The 21,390-nt window shown below is 39.9% G+C and overlaps 1 protein-coding gene across 1 annotated transcript in view; it reads right to left on the bottom strand.

Moving 5' to 3' along the window:
* SPTLC2 (serine palmitoyltransferase long chain base subunit 2) overlaps positions 1-21,390 on the bottom strand; it is a 110,811-nt gene that overhangs the window by 52,294 nt on the left and 37,127 nt on the right. Inside the window, exons 3-9 of the mRNA XM_046008510.1 lie at positions 20,825-20,979; positions 18,781-18,929; positions 16,806-16,930; positions 11,690-11,783; positions 8,057-8,162; positions 7,107-7,326; positions 4,908-5,034 (exon numbers count right to left, since the gene is read on the bottom strand). Of these exons, the coding sequence (XP_045864466.1) occupies positions 4,908-5,034; positions 7,107-7,326; positions 8,057-8,162; positions 11,690-11,783; positions 16,806-16,930; positions 18,781-18,929; positions 20,825-20,979 (976 nt within the window). The remainder of the gene's footprint in view (positions 1-4,907; positions 5,035-7,106; positions 7,327-8,056; positions 8,163-11,689; positions 11,784-16,805; positions 16,931-18,780; positions 18,930-20,824; positions 20,980-21,390) is intronic.

The following is a 21,390-nucleotide window of genomic DNA, read 5'->3' as shown; positions in this document are numbered from 1 at the left end:
AATCTTTAAAAAAAAATAATAAAGCTGGGGTGCCTGGGTGGCTCAGTGGGTTAGCCTCTGCCTTCAGCTCAGGTCATGATCTCAGGGTCCTGGGATGGAGCCCTGCATCAGGCTCCTTGCTCAGCAGGGAGCCTGTTTCTCCCTCTGCCTGCCTCTCTGCCTGCTTGTGACCTCTCTCTCTGACAAATAAATAAAATCTTTTAAAAAAAAAATAAATAAATAAAGCTAACAGCCTAAATGTCCATCAGCAGAGTAATGAACACGGAAGCTGTGGTAATATTCGGTGACTATTACACAACAGTGAAAATAATGACTAAGATCCTCACACTCAATAATATTAAGCAAATAAAATGAGTTATGGAACAACTTCCCCAATATGACCAATTCATGTAACATTTAAAAACACAAAACAACAGGAGCATCTGGGTGGCTCAGTCAGTTAACTATCTCTGCCTTTGGCTCAGGTCATCATCTCAGGGCCCTGCATCAGGCTCCCTACTCAGCAGGGAGTCTTCTCCCTCTCCCCCTGCTCCTCCCCTGCTCATGCTCTGGCACTCTCTCTCTCTCTCAAATAAAAATCTTTGGGGGGAAAAATCCACCAAACACACAAAACAACATAGACAGTCCTTGTTATTGGAATGCAGTCTGTTTCTAAATGTGTGTTACGGTGTGAATTTTCAGGTAGCTGAGTTTACATTACATCATTCAAAAATAGGAAAAATCACATGTTCCTAGCTCACCCAAAACGCCAAATGATATTTTTTCCCAAGCCACGAAACACTCTTAAATATCTACATAATAACCTGCCAAGAATTTCTATAAAACGGACAGCATCTAAAATACCAGTGACTCATTTTATCCCTGAGACAACAGAAGTCCTCTCACGTGTGTGATGACTCAGTGATGTGGGACAATACGGAGTCCATCATGGTCCCAGGTGGGCCATCCCTTGTCTCCAGGAGCTTTAGCACTCCCACACGTTCTGCAAATGCAGGGACATCTGTGGGCCTCCTTTGCTCATCTCCTTTCTTCACGGGTTTTTCTACATGTCGCAGGACATTTTCATTGGCAATGTGGGCAAGATGACAGAGATATTGCACAACCCATTTAACAACTCAAGAGGACAGGAGACTGGGTCCTGTCAGGAAAAGAGCAGAAGCACGGCGGAAGTGCACTCTCCAGCCTCCCCCTGGACGCGTGCCCGGCTGAGAACACCAGTGCTGTGCACATGACAGTTTATCAAGGTGGCTTTTGATTCGGACAGTTAAATCTCACATGCATTCCTGCAAATCATCACAGCAAACAGTGAGCCTGCAAACAGTGGGGGACACTTACTATATGGATACTATATGGATACAATTCACAGTCAAAGCATAAAAGTATAGAAAGAGATAATTTCAGGATAATGATGATCTCTGGGGAAGGGGTGAGAGAAAAAAAATCAAGAAGGGACACTAAAGGGAGCTTTAGCTATCTTTTTATTTTTAAAAAGTGACATATATGGGGTGAGATATTAACAGTAAAATATGGGATCATGGGTACATTATTTTCTGTACCTTTTCATAAAATATCAAGGACCAATAACGTTCTTCACCTGTCTGATGCACGCCAGAAGCCTGTCAGCATGAAGCAGCCCCCAGATTCACAGTTCGATACTGAACCAGAATCTGAATTAGATTTTAGGGCAAGAGAACCCGTGTGTCTATGTTTTTTTGTGTCACCCTAACACCCTTCACAAGTCTGCTTCCCGTCAGAACTGCCATCCTGTGCACCTCTAGCCTTCCCCACAACCTCTCTGCCTGTACTACTAATGCTCAGGCCACAGTGGTCTCCTTTCTGGTCCTGAACAGAGTGGCCTCCCTCCCTAGGCCTTTTTATTCCTGGATTTTCAGGGCCAAGTCCTCACTTCATATTCTTCATATTCTTGCTGAAGTCTTATCTTCTCAGTGACCGTTTTGTTTAAAATTGCAAACTGGTTCCCCAGAACCCCTGGTCACCCACCTTCCCTACTTCCCTTTCTCCCGGGGTACTTACTTTCTAGCACACTGTATAATTTACTTCCTGTACTAGAAACCCCATTATGCAAAAAGTTTGGGGTTTTTCATCCTTGATGCATCATGAGTGTCTAGTGATAGCACCTAGCACACAGAGGGCGGATATTTGGTAAAGTGAATAGTAAAATTTCAATTTTTCTATGTTACAGTACTCTCCAGGACTGATACAACAAGACTCTATCCTCTGCATCTCCAGTACTCCCCAAGTATATACTCCTCTCAAACCATCTGCTTGTATGCCCATTTCCTGTGGATTCTGATTCAGAGTCTAACACAGGGTGAGATACTTACAGTGTGTGTGGAATGAATGAAATTCAATGTCTTGAACATATAAGATTAAGTTTCTCTCAGGGCAGGCCACTTCTACTACAAACTCACACCCAGGTAAATTAATTGCAGGTACCTTTTTTAAAGGTCACCTTAAGGCACAAAGGGCTGTGGCTTGATTCACACTTTCTTTCTACTACAAGAACAATAAGAAGACGCATTTTATGATGCCATAAATATAAGCATTACCTCACACACTCAAATGTAATTAAGATCAGGTAACCAGATTCAAGAAAGATGGTACTTCTCTCTACTTTGGGTTACCTTTTTTTTTTTTTTAAGACTTTTATTTATTTATTTGACAGAGAAAAAGAGATCACAAGTAGGCAGAGAGGCAGGAAGAGGGAGAGGAGGGGAAGCAGACTCCCTGCTGAGCAGAGAGCCCAATGTGGGACTCGATCCCAGGACCCTGAGATCATGACCTGAGCCGAAGGCAGAGGCTTAACCCACTGAGCCACCCAGGTGCCCCTTGGGTTACATTTTTATTATCCTCTATTTTGGCAGAGAAGCAATGTAGCCAAAAGAAGTTTGCCTATACGAATTAAAAGTTTTGGAGAGCAATTTTTAAAATATATAAAAGCTGGTAGTGGCAAGTTGTGAAAATGGCCAAAAATTCTTGGACCCACTTCCCATTTGATTCGGAGTCTGATTTCCCACACCCTGCAGTCTGGACTGGCCTCAGTGAGCCGCTTGTTAAAACAGATCAGCCAAGGTCATGGGGTTTCAGCAGGTTCTTAGGAAACGCTTGCTCTGAAGCACCCCCCTCTGGATCCCCAGTCACCATGCGATGAGGAGCTCATGCCTCATGGAGGGGGCTGGTGTCACATCAAGGTGCTCTGGTCAAGGGCCTCACCTGAGCCCAGTGTTCAAGTCACTTTGGCTCAAGTGACATGGGAGGGAAGAAGCCTCCAGATGATCCCAGCCCCCAGCCACCTGGGGCTTGGGTCTTCCCCGGCAGCTTCAGCCCAGGATATTTTGGAGCAAAGACAAGCCATCCCTGCTGTGCCCTGACCGAATTCCTGACCTGCAGAATCTGTGAGCACAATCCGATGGCTGTTGTTTGGCACCACTAAGCTTCGGGGGTGGTCAGAGAGGCAATAAATAAGCTGGAAAATGAGTGCTAACCCAAAGCCTGTAACTAATTACCACATTTCATTTTCTCACCACCGGCAGAGCCTAGATTTCACTACTTAGTACAGATAAGTCATTCTTGCAGAGGTCACACATCACACAGATCCACGTTCTAGGACAGGGCAAAGAAATTATCCAAAATGAACTCTGACGGCTATTAGCAATTCACTTTAGTCACCTGTCTGTACGCTGAATCAATAAGGTTGATGCACCTATGTGAAGTGACTAGATAATTGCTAGCTATATAAATATACACCTCAGATCAAAACACACTTCTTCTACGAACACCATGAGGAAGAAGGGATGGTAAGGTAGCTAATGTTAAGAGGGGGTTACTCCGCAGGCTCCATGCTGTGCTCACAACATGAATGAACTATTTTCTTCTCCAAGGAGTCAATTCATGAGACTGAAAATGATCAACACGTTGAAAATCTATTTCCAAAAATCTCTTGCTAGAGATAATAAGGATATACTACAGATCAGAAAAAAAAATTGGGAAAAAATTCCGATTTAAGAAAACAGGTTTGCATCAATCAAAATCAGACTACTTCCTTCTTGTTTTCCAATGCAAATCAAATGAATCTTAAAAGAAAATATTATATAAATGAAGAGTAGAGAGCTCAAGGCTGATAGTGTAAAATTTTTTACAAGAATAAAACTCATTTTAGAAGCATTTAAAAAGCAAGTAAAATTAATGTATGTCTCATACAATGGAAATACTTTTAGAAGTGAAAAAACAAAAAACAAAAATCACAATTGTTCTAACTTTTCTGCAATCAACACTGCCCTCTAGTGATGCAGAATAAAAGTAAAAGAGAAAGCAAGTGTCACATTTTATTCATTGTTCATTTCAGTGTGTTCATGTCAGCGCGTTTAGTTTGGACTACAAATTCCACCAAAGACAGAATAAACAAATTCAGGATGCCTTTTATTACCTATTGTTCAATTAGAAACTCTTTCGAAAGGCACTGAGTCAAGGACATTAATACATGCAAAGAGCAGCTTTTAAATACAACAAGAATGAAACATCACTACACACAGTCAGTTACATCTTCATATAAAATTGTGCAACTCAGAAAAAAAAATTGTGCAACTCAGGAAAGAACCTGCAGCTTATCACTGAAGACTTATGGAGACAGTAAGACAGTAAGGTTAAAGCGTTACCATCTGTAGACAAGAAAGTTCAACAGGAAGCAAGCCAGCCTAGTTCTCCTAGCAGTTGTGTATCAAACATGCTGCAAAGTGTCCGGAGCAACCAAGGCCTCACCCACGGGCCAGTTCAGCCCATCCGTATACCCGACTCCTCATTTTAGGGAAAAAGTTCAAGGAAAAGAGCTCGTTTGACTGCTAAGCATTTACGGAGCAGAGGAAATCTTCTAAGAAACAGAGACTTACCAAGGGTCGTGCCATCCTGCCCCATGATGCACTTCATAGAGGTGATGATCTGTTCCACGACCGGCGGCGACAGTGACGTGGCATACACGGCACTGTGAGAATGCGTCCGCAGATAATCTATCAGCTCCTGGGGAGTTCACAGAAGCGAGGCATTAGAGGGGAAGCCTCAGTTCTCCGCAATGTCACTGCTGGCCTTCCAGGTAAAAGCAGACTCCTCCTCCCTCAACAGCCCGGGAAGAGGGCCGCTCATCTGAGATGCAAGGTATCCGCCGTATCCGCCGTGGACAGAGAACGCTTTCAGCGACAACTGTGTCGGACACATGCCAACACCCTCACTCGGGCTGTTTGTTTTTTAAACAGGCCACAACTTGAAAGAAAGAAAAACTAGCTTTAAAGAAGCCCTCTAAGTCTGGTTATGAACAGATCTATAACGCTGAATAAAAGTGCTTGGACTGCTTTTGAGAAATTCCCTGGGTCTTTCATGAGAACAGGAAAGCCAGCTCACTGAAGGAAGAAAAACTTTGCATGTCAGTTGCAAGGAGTCCAAAACAATCAGTGGTATATCGCTATTCTCTCCTTTTAACTTCACTAACTCTTTCAATAAAACAGGCACACAAAATAGCTCACGTACCAGACCCCAACAAGGAGACACAAAATATGACAATAAAACAGTGCATCACTTCAAAAACACTAAAAATTGTATAAAAGCCACAAAAGCACAGATATACCAGACAAAAATGATGTCCCAGAGTATTATTTTTAAGTCCTCTGGTTTAGCAGTAAATCTTACCAAAAAGCAAACAACTCTCCAAAGTCATCCTGGTCCCATTAACAAAAATTTGAGGTAAAAAAATCTATCAAACTTGACTGAAACCAATAATGAGTTTTCCCTAAAAACAATCATTACTAAGAGAAAGTCCATGCTTTAAGCTTCCCTAATGTCAAGTTTTAAAAAGGAATTAAAGATACTTATGAGTTCCTACTACATGCCACAAAATACTGGACAATATATTTTTATTAATACTATGGAGTTTTTTTTGACAGTAAGTTTTATTGAGATATAATTCACTTTTCTGAAGTGTACAGTTCAGTGGCTTTAGCATGTTCACAGAGTTGTACAACTTTCATCACTATGAAACTATTTATTTATTTAGTTAGTTAGCTATTTTGTTTTTAAGTAGGCTCCACACCCAACATGGGACTTGAACTCATGACCTCAGGATCAAGAGTCGTATGCTCTACTGACTGAGACAGCCAGGCACCCCACTATCTAATTTTAGAACATTTCATTATCTCAGAAAGAAATCTCATCCCCACCAGCAGTCACCTTCCACTTACCTCATCCCCTCAGCCCTTGGCAACTACTAATCTACATTCTAATTTACCTGTTCTGGATATATCACATAAAATAAATAATACGTGACCTTTTGTGACTGACTTCTTTAAATTAACACAATGCTTTCAAGTTCATCCATGTCGTAGCACGGACATACACTATTTTTTCAACCTTTGCTACAAGGTTATAAGCTAGGCATATTTATCTCTGTTTTACTGATAAGGAAATGGGAAGGTTAATAAAGGCTTTGCCCCAGGGCTCACAATGTTAGGGAAATATTCAAACCTAGGCCTCTGTCCCAGGGTTCAACCATTTCCACCACACCATACTGATTCTCAAATGCCTCAGAGTTCATTACACAATTTTTAAATTGAAAACTACAATGCCTTCTAGTAAACCAAATCATGCAAAATAATCTTTTCCTTCCTGTCTCTATGCTCACCCAAGACGCCTTTGAGGCCAAGGGCGGGGAAACTGGTCTTCTGTTCCCACTGGCTCTCAGAAACTCACTGCTTTTGGGAAACTGCGGGTGCAAGTCAAACCCGGAAGAAGACTGGCAAACAGGCAGCACCACTGCGCGTCCTTTCACACAAGAGGGTGTTCTGTATGCCAGAGTAGCATGTCGTTTAGGACGAAGCTCAAAGAAAACAACAAACAATGAACAGAACCAGCCTTTAGTTGCTCAGAATCGCTCAGGGAGCAGCTGAAGTGTGAAGCCCGCTGGCAGCGTGAGCCCAAGCCATAAACAAATTCAGGCTCTCCACATCCCAGTTCGGGACGCTTATCTGCTCCATGTGAGTCACCAAATGTGGTAGCCAGAAGCACCTGCACCCTTAGCTGCTCAATCTGCAGGGCCCGCTTACCTTCTTCCCCCCGATGTAGCCTCCAGAAGCCCCAAAGCTCTTCGTGAATGTCCCCATCATAACATCCACATCCTGAGGATCCAGGCCAAAGTAATCCACCACGCCTCGGCCTGTAGGGCCCAGGGCCCCAATACTGTGAGCTTCATCTAGGTACAAGTATGCCTTGTATTTCTTCTTAAGGGCAATCACTTCAGGAAGGCGAACAATAGATCCCTCCATGCTGGCAAAATGGATACAAAACACACACACTGAGTCTTTTTAACTCAAAATTAGGAGTTGGCCACCATACTATTACTATTCCTTTTTCCAACTTTTTTGTTGCTTTTTTAAATGGTTTGACAACTCTGCCTGTGACTCTATAAACAGGCAAAGTTAGATGATGCCACGGCTAGGCAGATGTCTAGGGGAAAGGAACTGGATCTTTTCAAACAAGCACCAGAACAGAATTGATCTTCATTCGCCACAGATGGATAAAGGTCATGGCAGAGTCTTCTAACACTTGCAATTACAGGCAACATTAGATTTTGCATTACACGGCAGATGAAATTAAAATGGCAGAATAAGAGAATAAAAAAGGACGTAAGAGAGTAAGTGCAAGGGCTGCAAATAAACCAGAGTGAAATCCTTCTTAAAAATGAAATGATGTAGAATTTGGACACATTAAAAAACATATCCCAGTTCTTGCCCCTACGTACACAAACAGGAGAAAAATAAAGGATGCAAAGAAGAAAAGGGATTTGAAGACCATCAGCATGATGGAAATAAGGAAAACCTGGACAAAAAGGCTTTGGTGCTAGCGCTAACTCTGCTTCCAGGTATTTTATTATCGAATCATCAACACTGCCTCCTTAGTGTCCAGAGCGGTCCCATTTACCGTTCCCTTCTGCTTAAAATATTCTACAACTTCCTGGAGCCAAATCAGAAAGATAAGAATAAGAAAGCAGGATTACCTATATATTCCCTCCACAAGGATTAGAATTTTCTTCCAGGGCCTTCGTGTCCGAGGCTGACCATAAACAATGGCATCTTTCAACAGCTTCTCTAGGCTTTGCATATCTGTAGCACACAAAACAGAATTTCAGCACAAAGTACCTTCCTCTTTCTGAACTTTATTTCAGAAATGCAAATACACATTCCTTATTCCGGAAGTGTGTCTCAGACAGTGAAGGACATTAACATAATCAGAACTAAGCAGAAAAAGATAAGGCAAAATGGGTGAGCTCCTGCTAGCCTGAATGACAATCTCATCTAAAAGGTAATGAATGGGGGCGCCTGGGTGGCTCAGTGGATTAAGCCGCTGCCTTCGGCTCGGGTCATGATCTCAGGGTCCTGGGATCAAGCCCCGCATCGGGGTCTCTGCTCCGCGGGGAGCCTGCTTCCTCCTCTCTGCCTGCCTCTCTGCCTGCTTGTGATCTCTCTCTCTGTCAAATAAATAAATAAAATCTTTAAAAAAAAAATAAAAAATAAAAGGTAATGAATGTTCACAACCACAGAAATTCAAATTCCACTAAATGACTGTAGCACAGGCGGTTCCACTGGGTAGCATGCCTGTGAAATGACCGATGTTTCATGTTAAATACCTGGCTGTTCACTTTTTTTTGGTATTTGTGGAATCAACTGTATCTTTAATCCTAGTGACTCATTCAGAAATACATGCATAAAGAAGACTGACCAAGAGTGCAAATAAACAAATGCATACACCTCCTAAAACGCAAATACGGGGGAAAATTCAAAGTACACGCCCTGCTTCCTTTCACCTAGGATACGCTCAATAAACACTTGTTAAGTAGCTTTCTCTTAGCAGTGGGCTCAAAATACATCAGTCTGGGCATGAATGAGATTACGTGCTAAGAACACGTGGCCATCAGTTGAGACTGTTCCATGTCTGACTTGATCGGCTCTCCTGCTCCTAAGGACGGTTACCAAGCCCAGAAACAACCTGTCTCGTGCTACAACTGAAGATCGTAATTCTCCCGTTACTGATAAGGGCTGTGAAGACCACTGCCACCACTACAGCAGGTTTCATACTGAAAATATCTGCCCTGAAATAATGGCCTTAAGGACCCTTGCCCCCAAATCTATGCAATATTAAGTCTGGGGTATATTTAACAGGGGTGGGAGGCACCCCATCATAAAATGTGATTATATATTCTTTACTGCTCAGGACTGAAGGAGGGGGTTACAAAGTTATATGATTTTGCTCCTCCCATGAAAGGACTTTGGTTAGGAAAGGGAAGTAAGGCAATAAAAACACATACCACAAGTAAGATGGCCAAAGATTGTGACTGTACTTATACCTTCAGTTACTCGTAACAAAACAATATGCTACCTAACCCAGAGAGGGGAAGCTACCACAGAAAATACTGTGAAGCTGCTACGTCTGTTGCAGACGCCAATGTGTGGCGACCAGCAGGAGACAAATAAAAATGCACTCATTGTTTTAGTTTCCTCTGTTTATACACAGAAAGGAAGAGAAAAATACTGACTCAAAATTTTAGATGAAAGGAAGTACCTATAGTAGAATGCTTGACCGTATCACTTACTTAGAAAAAAAGATTCAATTCTCTCTCTCGTATTATGCTAAGTTCCACGCAAATTAAAGACTTAAATAAAAAATATATCACAAAAACCACAAAAAGAAAATACAAGAGAATAACTTTATGATCTTAAAACGGGGAAGGCATTATGCAAACTCTAAAACTTGTTAAGACAATAAATGTATCAACATCAACATTTTTATAAATCTACCAGCAAGACACCAAAAACAAAGTTAAAAATGAAATAAAAAATACCGCAACACAGAACAAAGAATAATTAATATGTTATTTTAATTAATTAATTAATATATTAATATTAATATATATTAATATATAAGGGCTCTTATACTCAGTGGAAAACAGAAACAGTTTGAATTAATTAATTAATATATATATATAAGGGCTCTTATACTCAGTGGAAAACAGAAACAGTTTGAAAATGGTCAATTCACAAAGAAATGCAAACACTATTAACTGTATAAAAAAGCTGCTTAATATCTAATAATCAAAGAAATAGAAATTAACATGTTATTGACTGATTCCATTAGAAAATATTTTAATTATGGACACTGGGGAGGGTATGTGCTATGGTGAGTGCTGTGAAATGTGTAAGCCTGATGATTCACAGACCTGTACCCCTGGGGCAAATCATACATTATATGTTAATAAAAATAATTACAAAAAAAAAAAAAAGAAGTGATTCATAATGTCCTATGTCGGCCTGTGAGTACAGTCACTGTCATGTTGCTGAGTAAAAATTTGCATCATGGGGCGCCTGGGTGGCTCAGTGGGTTAAAGCCTCTGCCTTCGGCTCAGGTCATGATCCCAGGGTCCTGGGATCGGGCCCCGCATCGGGCTCTCTGCTTGGCAGGGAGCCTGCTTCCCTTCCTCTCTCTCTGTCTGCCAAATAAATGAATAAAATCTTTAAAAAAAAAAAAATTTGCATCATACTTCGAGACAATTTGAAAGTCTAAAAATTTTATAACCTTTTAACCAGGCATCCTAAGACTACTAGGAATTTATCTTAAGCCATTCATCAGATCCCTGAGCAAAAATGTGAGCAGGTAGTACTGTTTTTGGTAGAAAAACTGAGAAACAACCTTGATGTCCAAACTGAGGGATGGACTGAACGTGGGCAACTCCGCCCACCACCCTGGCATTAGGGGAGGAGGAGAGTCCCATGGAGTCAAACGATGTTCACGATGTGTTGTAAGCAAGGAGGTTACACAATTGTGTCTAATAATGCCATGGACTTCATAAAACAAAATACTGTTTGTATCATCCTCATTATAAAACATCTTAGATAAGACAAAGACAGAAGGAAGAAAGTCATTAGCATCCATAAGCCTTCCATCCAGAGTATAGATCTCACACTTGGGTGTTTATTCTTCCAGACTTTTGTCTGTATGTGCACACATTTTGCCAAAAAAAAAAAAAAAAAAAAAGTATTAGGCATACAGTTTGGTAATCTTTCCTTCCTACACGTGAGTATTTTAACTACAAAAGTTACTTTTTTATTGTTAATCATTATTTTGATAATACACAAGACACTTCCACTTAGGGAGAACGTTCTGGCAGTGCCTCCTCCTCTGTGCCTCTACAGCATCTGCTCACATCTGTATTCCAGCATCTGTTCTGTATCAGTGGCATTCCACTAGTGGTTTCTCTATAGTCTCTTCATTAACCAGTTGGAGATCCTTAAGATGAGACCCTGCTTTATTCACCTCAGTAGCCCTGGTGTTACAGAAAGATACACCAAAGGCATCTAGTAAACGCACATGGAACGAGTGACTTATAAACAAGGAAGATGAAAGAGTTGAAAGTTAAGTAAAAGGAAAATGTTGTACTTTGTACTAAAAGGCTTCCTTCAGCCTCTATTTCTAATGAGGAAGAGGGTAACTTTTAAAGGACTGGACCAGAAGGACATTTTAAATGTTGCTACACGCTTCGTTTGTATCTTCCATTATTAATGTAAGTAATGTTACCACTGCCATTAACCCAGAGAATATTAAACACTAAGGCCTGCAGTGGAGTCATCAAACTCACTGTTGTGTTTGAAGATTCGAATGGTTGCTCCCGAGAGTCTGGCTCCTAGAACCAGTGATGCGTGGTTCAGCTCATCACTCAGAATCAGGCAACCCTGCAAAACCACCAGCACAGAAAGGTAAGAAGCAAGGGGGAAAGCCTTACTTACACAAATGCCAAAATGCCAAAATCATTAATACTGCTATTTTATTAAGGAAAGCTTATACAACAGCAAAATTATTAATTTCAAGAAGAAAGGTATACATATTCTTGTTTTCCAAAATTAACTTAGAAGCAGATACAAAATTCTAGCCTTTCTTTAGTCCCGTGACAGACTTAAATATTCAGATATGTAGAAAGAGGCTTTTATTTACACCTAAAATCTGATGTATCAGATAGTATTCATAGGGTGTCAGTTTCGCTGGCTTGACGGTATTCCATATGAGTTTTGGTACTTTTTCGTGGAAAAAAGTGGGGGACAAGGGCGCTGAGGGAGCAAAGCATTCTTCCTCTCACTCCTAATAATACCTCCCAATTCAATGAGGATTCCACTTACTAATACTCTCCCCACTGACATGAAGCGTAGGCCTCAATTTTGCCTTTAAAATCCCTCAATAAGATCTACTTTAGCATGTAGACATGAGTTTCTCCTAAGGCAAAAAGAAGAGGTTCTCAGGGATTTTATTTCATCCCAGGTTCCGACTCTACCATAGCTCAGGCCCTTCAACCTGTAAGATCTGAACTCAGCAACAGGTTTTTCTGTCAACAATGTCCTCAAAATACCCAATTAGATTTTAAGAGTAAGTTGCAGAAAGTATCAGCATGTTCCCAGGAGAACAAAAGAAAGAAGACAGATACACACACACACAAACCCACACACACCAATTTTAACAAAATATTCTTAGAGGAATACTTAAATTTTAATAGCAGATGTCTGCAATTTTTACTGTGAGCCAAGTTTTTATTGTATTATTAAAGATTTGATTCATTTATTTGACAGAGACAGAGAGTGAGAGAGGGAACACAAGCAGGGGGAGTGGGAGAGGGAGTAGCAGGCTTCCCGCTGAGCAGGGAGCCCAATGTGGGACTAGATCCCAGTCCCTTGGGATAACAAGAGCCGAAGGCAGACCCTTAACTATTGAGCTACCCAGGCGCCCCCAAAGTTTTTATTATTTAAATAAAAAGCTACTTGGTTAAAAATGTGTGCATTAAAAAGCAGCAGCAGAGTTGGAGGTAGCAGTACGGGCTGACGGGTTTTAAAATGTGTATGCAACGTGTACACATGCACACAGACCTGTGTGTACATGAGTTGGCACACATGCAGATATTCTTCTAGCTCTATGCACTAAGGGTGCAGTGACACCCAAGTGGCCATAAACACAACAGACCTTGATTTCTAAATACCATCCTCCAGTGTAAAAAACAAAAAAATAGGGCTGAATGGAGAACTGGTTGACCCCAAGACTAAAATAGGTTTTGGGGGGAAAAAAAAAAGCCCAGAGCCTCTTGTCCTGCTACAAATTAAGAAAGTGCTCTTGGGGGCGGGGGTGGGGGGGGTGGGGTGGGGAATGGAGGGGGGAGATAAGCGGGTATTCAAATGGCGCAGGAGCCCACGTGAAAGATCTCCCAATGGCCAAAACTGGAACAACTTCAGCAACAAAATAAAGGACAACCGCGTTGGACCCAAATGATAAAATATTCAGGAATCTCTACTAATATAAATGAATAGGGGAGAAGCAACAATTCTGCCTTCGGAAGAATCAAGGTAATAATGAAAGACAAGGAAAGACAGGAACTGTCATCCACTAGACACTGAGGAGATCCCATGGAGATTGACAGAAAGTGGGATCGGTGGAAAACCTGGTGATAAGTTCTGTACTTCAGTTAATTGTATTCTATCAAGCTTAGTTTTGGGGTTTGATCAATTCCACTTTTGTGTAAGATATTAACATAAGAGGAAGCGTAGTGAAGGGTATACATGAACTCTGTATCCTTTCACAACTCTTCTGTAATGCTAAATTCATCTTTGAAAAAAGTGTTAAAAAAAGAGAAAAAAAGGCGGGGAGGGTGCAGAAAATGAAGAAATACTGAATTTCTCTTCTGCAAATCTTCAAACCCTTTACTTAGCAGTCTTGGCATTCTATTGTACCTTAAAAGGATGCCCCTCCTTCTCCTCCATATAATTTTATTTTCTTCTCTTTCCTGCTCATTTTTTTTCCCTGACAAAATCTGCAATATAACTTGCTATGTGCCTCCTTTCTAGACAGCCTTATTCACCATTTCAATGTATCAATCTACTATGAGGCTCTATTATATCCTGAGTTCAAAAATAAAATAAAAATTAAATGTCAGCAGTTAAAAGCTAAGTGCTTAATATGTTCTGGGCATTATGTTAAGGGTTTTAAAGGCATTATTACTTTTAATCCCCATTTTAAAAAAAATCTATGAAGCAGGTACTATTATTATCCCCACATTACATAAAAGGAAACTCCCTTTTAGAGGAGTTACAGATCTTGCTCAAGGTCACAAGCCTAGTGAGTGACTCATTAGAAAGCTTCTGCTTCCAGAACACAGGCTCTTAATCTATAATATACTGTCTCTGCCTGCCTTTAAGCTGAAAAATCAACCACCTCACATAGAAACTTAGTATCAGATTCAAAGAAATATTAAAACTGGATTAGTTCCTGCCTTTAATGGATTAAATGATACTTAATAACATTCAACTGTAATGTTTGATTTGAAAGATCAATCTTTAAGGTAGTACCTTCCAAGTCTGTATATAAGAGCTCTAATTCTATATGATTAGTTTCTGAACATCCAGGAAAGAGCAAGATGAGATCATTTAACTCTCTAGTGTGAAAAACTCTGAGAAATTCCAAATAAGAATCTCAAGATTTACACCACTCAAAAGCAGGACAGGAATGTATTATAATCAATGTGAAGTCAAAGAACCATACATTTATGTCTTTCGAGGTATCTGTCCATTGTATCTAAGTTGTTGAATTTACCAGCATAAAGAGGTTCTTAATATTTCCTTGTTATCCTTTTAATGTCTGTAGGATGTGCAGTGATGTACTCTTTCTCATTCCTGCTATCGGTAATTTGTGTCTTCTCTATTTTTTACCCTTACCAGTCTGGCTAGAGATTTATCAATTTTATTCATTTTCTCAAAGAATCACTTTGGGGGGCACCTGGGTGGCTTAGCTGGTTAAGCGTTTGCTTTTGGCTCAGGTCATGATCCCAGGGTCATGGGATCGAGCCCTGGGACTGGCTCCCTGTCTCTCTCAAACAAACAAACAAACAAACAAACAAACAAATAAATAAAATCTTTAAAAAAAAAAAAAGGAACCACCTAATTCACTGATTCCTGGATTTAGCTTTATTTTATCCTTCCTCTGTTTGAAATCTTTGGGTTTAATCTGCTCTTCTTTTTTGAAGTCCTTATGTAGATGGCAGATTCAAACTTTTCTTCTTTTCTTATACAAGTCCTTAAAACTATATATTCCATTCGAATATTGCTTTAGCTTCATCTCACATACTGTAACATGCTACATTTCCATTTAGCTCAAAGTATTTTCTATTTTTCCTTTCTTCTTTGACTTATGGATTATTTGGAAGTATGTTGTTTAATTTTCAAATATTTGAGGATTTTCAGATATCTCTGTTACTGATTTCTAATTTAATTCCATTATGATCAAAGAACACACTGTGAACAATTTAAATTTTTAAAAATTTGCTGAGGCTTTTTTAATGGCCCAGAAAATGGTCTATCTTGGTAAATGTTTTGCTGTTGTTAGATGAAGTGTTTCATAAACGTTAAGTTTATTATTAAGTTATTAAGTTATTATTATTAAGTCAAGTTGGTTGATAATGTTTTTCAGTGTTCCATAACCTTACTGAATTTCTGTCTAGTTCTTCTATCAATTATTCAGAGAGCGGAATGGAGATGTCTAATAACAATTATGTATTTTGTCCATTTCTCCTTTCAATTTCTTCCAATTTTTCCTTCATGTACTTTGAAGCTCTATTATTAGGTACTTATACATTTAAAATTGTTATGTCTTGGGCACCAGGGTGGGTGGCTCACTGGGTTAAAGCCTCTGCCTTCAGCTCAGGTCATGATCCCAGGGTCCTGGGATCAAGCCCCACATCGGGTACTCTGCTCGGCGGGGAGCCTGCTTCCTCCCACCCCCACCCCCGCCTGCCTCTCTGCCTACTTGTGATAGCTGTCTGTCAAACAAATAAATAAAATCTTTAAAAAATAAATAAATAAATAATAAATAAAATTGTTATGTCTTTTTGGGGCACCCGGGAGGCTCAGTCAGTTAAGCATCCAACTCTTGATTTCAGCTCAGGTCTGGTCTCAGGGTCATGGTACTAAGTCCCATGTTGGGTTCCGCGCTTGGCGCAAAGTCTACTTGAGATTCTGTCTCTCTCTCTGCCCCTCCTGACCCCCCAATTTGTGCACTTGTGTGTGTCTGCCCACACTTGCTCTACAAAAATAAAATAAAAAATAAAACAAAAACCTTCAGGGCCCTTTCAAACTGAGAGTGCCAACCTCCTAAAATGTGACTTACAAAGTCTCTTATCTCTTCTCTCCTTAACTACCCCCTTACAAACTCTACCCACACAAACTTTTATTACTATTATTACTATTACTTTTAATCTTCATTATTACTAACTTATATTACTTTTAACCTGTATCATTACATGTATTTTACATATATACACATATTTTGCCCATGTATCTCTGAGCAACATGCATTATGACAAGAACAAGTATTAGGGTACCCATGTATTTTCATATGTTAAGTAACCTTCCAATTTAAACATTCTTTCTTTTAAAATTTTAGCCTTTTGTGAGGTTTTTTATTTCTTAGAATCCCTTTTAAAACTGTATGAAATGAAGAAGGCAAGAGTCATCTAATGGAAGAGAAAGAATCATGGGTTCTAGCAAGAAAGCTTCAACTGATAAAGTCTCCTTGGGATATACTTATCGAAAATTTGTGATAGAAATATCTTTGGGTAGACCACGTGTATTCTGAAGTTTACAACAGCCTTGGGCTTGCTCTGAAAGCTTTACAAAACAAAACAAAATATGCAAGAGCATTTTCATAAACGACAGACTAAGTCTTACTTTGCCAACAAGAGCAGGAATGTTCATTGAATTTGTTGCAAATCCCATGCCATATGCCATAGCGGCTTCTACTCCCAAGAAACTTGCCACAAGCTTTTCTAGCTCTTCATGCTTGTCCAGGTTTCCTGCATGGAGAAGTTAATGAAGTTAATACCACTAAATCCCAAAGTTAAGAACCACTCATTACTTTATAAAAAGAAATCATAGGCTACATGTAACAACCTTTTCAGACTAAGCTCCACGAGAGAGTATTATGAAGAGAAAGGGCTGATCAAGGACACCATAGTTGAACACATTCAGATTCACCACCTGGGATGGAATTCCTGTAAAGAAAGTTGCCAACAATTTCTCCCATCCCTTCTGACACATGCCAGTTCCAATCTAACCCTTAAGAGCCTTGCAACATCTGCTTTTATACTTTTGGAGTCAGCTACCATGTAAAATAGTCTAACTAGCTGTTGTAAAGAGAGGCCACATGGAGAGGGAGAGGCTCTGGAGGACATGAGACTATATGGAAGTGGAATGCAGGGCTCAGCGAGACCTCACCTCATCCTACTCCCTGGCTGAGGTGCCAAACATGTAAGTGAACCCGTCCTGGATACTCCATCTTTGGCCAGAATGCCCCACCCATACCACATGGAGTCAAGATAAATACCAAGCCCTCGCCAAACTGCGGCATCACAGCAAATAAATGTTTTCTGTTTTAAGTCACTAAGTTTTAGAATGATTTGTTATGTAGCAAAAGACAAATTAAAAAGCATCCCCCCTCACTTTGTGCTGTGATTTTATATCAATACTCAAATCCTTAAGGACCAAACAAGACTGACTGATCAATGATGCTGGCTAAATGCAGAAAAGAGGATGAGAAAATGACTGCTGACATGTTCTCAAAGCTTTAATCAAGTCATTTAACCTCTCTGGGCTTCAGTTTCTGCTAAATACCAGTAACAGTATTTGCTCTGTCTACCTCATGATACTGCTGTGAGGATCAAAAGAGAGAATAGGTTCAAGCAATTTATAAAATATAAAGTGCCGTAAAGATGTAAGGTCTGACTACTGTATGTCATCACGGCACAATGCTTCCTAAGCCACATCATTAAGGACCCTGAGTGGAAATGACCCAGCTACATTTGCCAGTCTTTGGACCCACAAGAAATAATGAGGAATTATTGTTTTAATCCACTAAGTTCTGGGGTGATTCACGGTAACAAATATCCTGGAAGTTGCCTTATAACTTCTGTAGTTTTTAATTCTCTCAAACAAAATCAAAGAATTTGAAATCTTCCTCTGAACAAAAATTCATTCTCTTTAGGGGCTCCTGGGTAGCTCAGTTGGTTAAATGCCTGCCTTTGGCTCAGGTCATGATCCTGGGGTCCTAGGTTTGAGCCCCACATCTGGCTCCCTGCTCAGCCTGCTTTTCTCTTTACACTTGCACTATCTCAAATAAATGAACAAATTCTTTAAAAAATATTAACTATCTTTACATGGATCTGTTCACCTTTACATTTTATAGATTTACACTGGTAATAAAAATAGTTCACATTTACTGAGTGTTAACCATGTCACAAGCACTTTACATGAATTAGCTGATTTAATTCTTCAAACAGTCCCATAAGATAGGAATTATTATCAGTCTCCAATTACCGGTATGGAAACACATTAACCCTCATATGTCCATGAGGTCAGTACTAGTAAGTGGCACCCTTAACCACTATCATTTGTAAAAGCCAACAAAGTCAACGTTAAAGTTATAAATGAATCAAATGTTTATGGAATCTTTCTAGACCCACTTTATTATACAATGGAAAAGGTAACTATGTCTGAAAATACGTTGAAAGCGTTAAAATCATCCACTACTTCAGAAACTATATGGCAAAGTACGTATCTGGATGCTTACTCTTCTAGCTCCATACCAGCATTACTCCCTCCTGAGTAGCACAGTGGAGAACATCAGCTAGTCAGAGCCTACACTTACCGATTTCCTGCCGAGTGCTACACACTCCGACACCATACTCCTCTAGGACTTTGGCAGCTGCTTCTTGACATGATCCTGTATTCCGTGCAAAGCCGAGATAGTTGTAGGAACCCATGTTTATAACGCCTTTAATTATATTCCCTGTGTACCTGTATTTCAACAGCATAAAAGTTCATGAAACTCATGAGCAAATCAAACACTTACATGTGATAATAAACATACTGGTAATACAAAAGGAAGCACAATGTATAGGAAATAAGGAGAATACGGCCTCCGTGACAAGCAGCTCAAATTCACTACCAATTAAGAAAATGAAAATTAAAATACTAATTTTCGCTTTTCAATAATGATAACGATTTAAAGAATGACCAAATCCATGTTAGCCAGGATAGTCTCACATACTGTAGATCAGAATATCAGCCAGTACTTTTTTTTTTTTGGAAGGCACTTTGGCAGTACTTATCATTTAAAAGATATACACACACTTTAATTCAGCAACTTTCACACACATATGAAAAAAGACATGCATAAAGATCCTTTAAGAGTCACTACACAATAGGGCACCTGGGTGGCTCAGTCGGTTTAGCATCCAACTCTTGAGTTTTGGCTCAGGTCATGACCTCAGGGTGGTGGGATCGAGCCCTGAATTGGGCTCTACACTCAGCAGGGAGTCTGTTTGAGATTCTCTCCTTTTCTCTCTGTGCCTCAACTACACTCCCCCCAACCTTGCACCCTCTCTCTTAAATAAGTAAAGTAAAATCCTTAAAAAAAAAAAAAAAAAGTCACTACACAATTTATTTATCTGCCATGTCCCCTTCCCAGGCACACAGACCAGTGACATCCCACATGTGGAAGCTCCAACAGCCTGGGCCCACAAGTGAGAACAACATGGTTCAGAGGCTCCACCAACCTAAGGCAGGCACAGAGTATGACAAGAAATAAACCGTTCTGTTTGATCTCTGAGATTTTGAGGTTTTTAACAAAGGATGATGCAGCCCAACCTCTATATACTATATACGGCTATACTCTAGGATACTCAGCAACCACTACTAATAATGAACTTGCTGTGAATAAAGATTACAAGCATGTTAGCAAGTAAAAAAAGTAAGACATAAAATGATTTCTGTAATATGATCCCATTTTTATAAATCAAAAACTACCTGTATGTCACTCCACGGATTCACTACATGATACATGCCCCACAAAAAACATGTGGAGGACTCCTACACAACAAACGGGTAACAGTGGTCACCTCTGGGGAGTGAAGACTTGTGGAGAAGTGGGTTTGCAGAACGGAAGTGGTTAGCTGTCATGGGGGAACACTTCATTTATCTGTATTATTTGTCTTTAAAAAAAAAAAAAACACAATGCAACCATGTAATACTTATACGATCTAAACTGTAAAATTTTATGAATATTAATTTTGTTTTCCAAACTATTCAATCTATTTAAGTAAAAGCATTTCATATGTCCTTCAATCATTTGAGGACTCAAAATATCCAGAAGTAAATTCAGACACTTGATTCTGGTAAGTGGTGTAATAGGACACCACTGTTTATTATTGTTGTTGTTTTTCTTTCTGGTAAGTCAAATTTTGTTTTCAATTATAACCCAACACAGTGTCAAACGTAATAGAAAAATGCATTTGAAAAATCCAGATAACAAAAAAAAATCTGGATAACAAAGAACAATATGCAAGGAAATGAAGTGTATTGTATTGTACTCTCAGCTTCTACTCGCTTTAACCGATTGCTCAATTTGCAACAGGATGCATTCTAAAGTGAAGAAATTCTTGCTGTCAAGAAATAATTTCCCAGGGGCGCCTGGGTGGCTCAGTGGATTAAGCCGCTGCCTTCGGCTCAGGTCATGATCTCAGGGTCCTGGGATCGAGCCCCGCATCGGGCTCTCTGCTCCGCAGGGAGCCTGCTTCCTCCTCTCTCTCTGCCTGCCTCTCTGCCTACTTGTGATCTCTCTCTCTGTCAATTAAATAAATAAAATCTTTAAAAAAAAAAAAGAAAGAAATAATTTCCCAACTGAGACTCACTTGAAGGACCAGTTGTAATCATGAGACTGCCTCTCCATGATGTCCACCCTGGCTCCGGGCACACTGCAGATCGGCCGGTTCCAGTTGTCTCTAATCCTCATGTAGAGGTTCCTTGTATAGAAGTTTTCGAAATCCTGATACAATGACACAAAGTCCTGCCAACAGATGGTGAAATACCATGAATTTAACTGAATTACTTTAGAAAATTTTTACAACCTCCTTTCCCATGTTGCAAGAGTGCTTGAGAATGAGAGGTCAACTACACTGAATTAACTGATAAGGAAAACATTTGCAAAGGCATCAATTCTCTACGTTTAAACAACTTTAAAACAACTCTGGGAGCATCTGGCTGGCTCCATCAGTAAGAACATGCAACTCTTGATCTCGGGATCATGAGTTCAAGCCCCCCATGGAGCACAGAGATTGTTTAAAAAAAAAAAAAAAGTAAAACAATTCTTAGTAAAACAACTCTTAATCAGGTGAACGTCACTCAGCTCTGGTGTTTAACCTGTATGAAATGGTTGTAAATAAACTCAATTAGTAGGTGTCATAAAAATAAAACTTAG

This window comes from Meles meles, chromosome 6 (assembly GCF_922984935.1).
Source record: "Meles meles chromosome 6, mMelMel3.1 paternal haplotype, whole genome shotgun sequence".
Lineage (NCBI taxonomy): Eukaryota > Metazoa > Chordata > Mammalia > Carnivora > Mustelidae > Meles > Meles meles.
The sequence above is the reverse complement of the archived record's forward strand: the minus strand, read 5'-3'. Positions and strand labels throughout refer to the sequence as shown.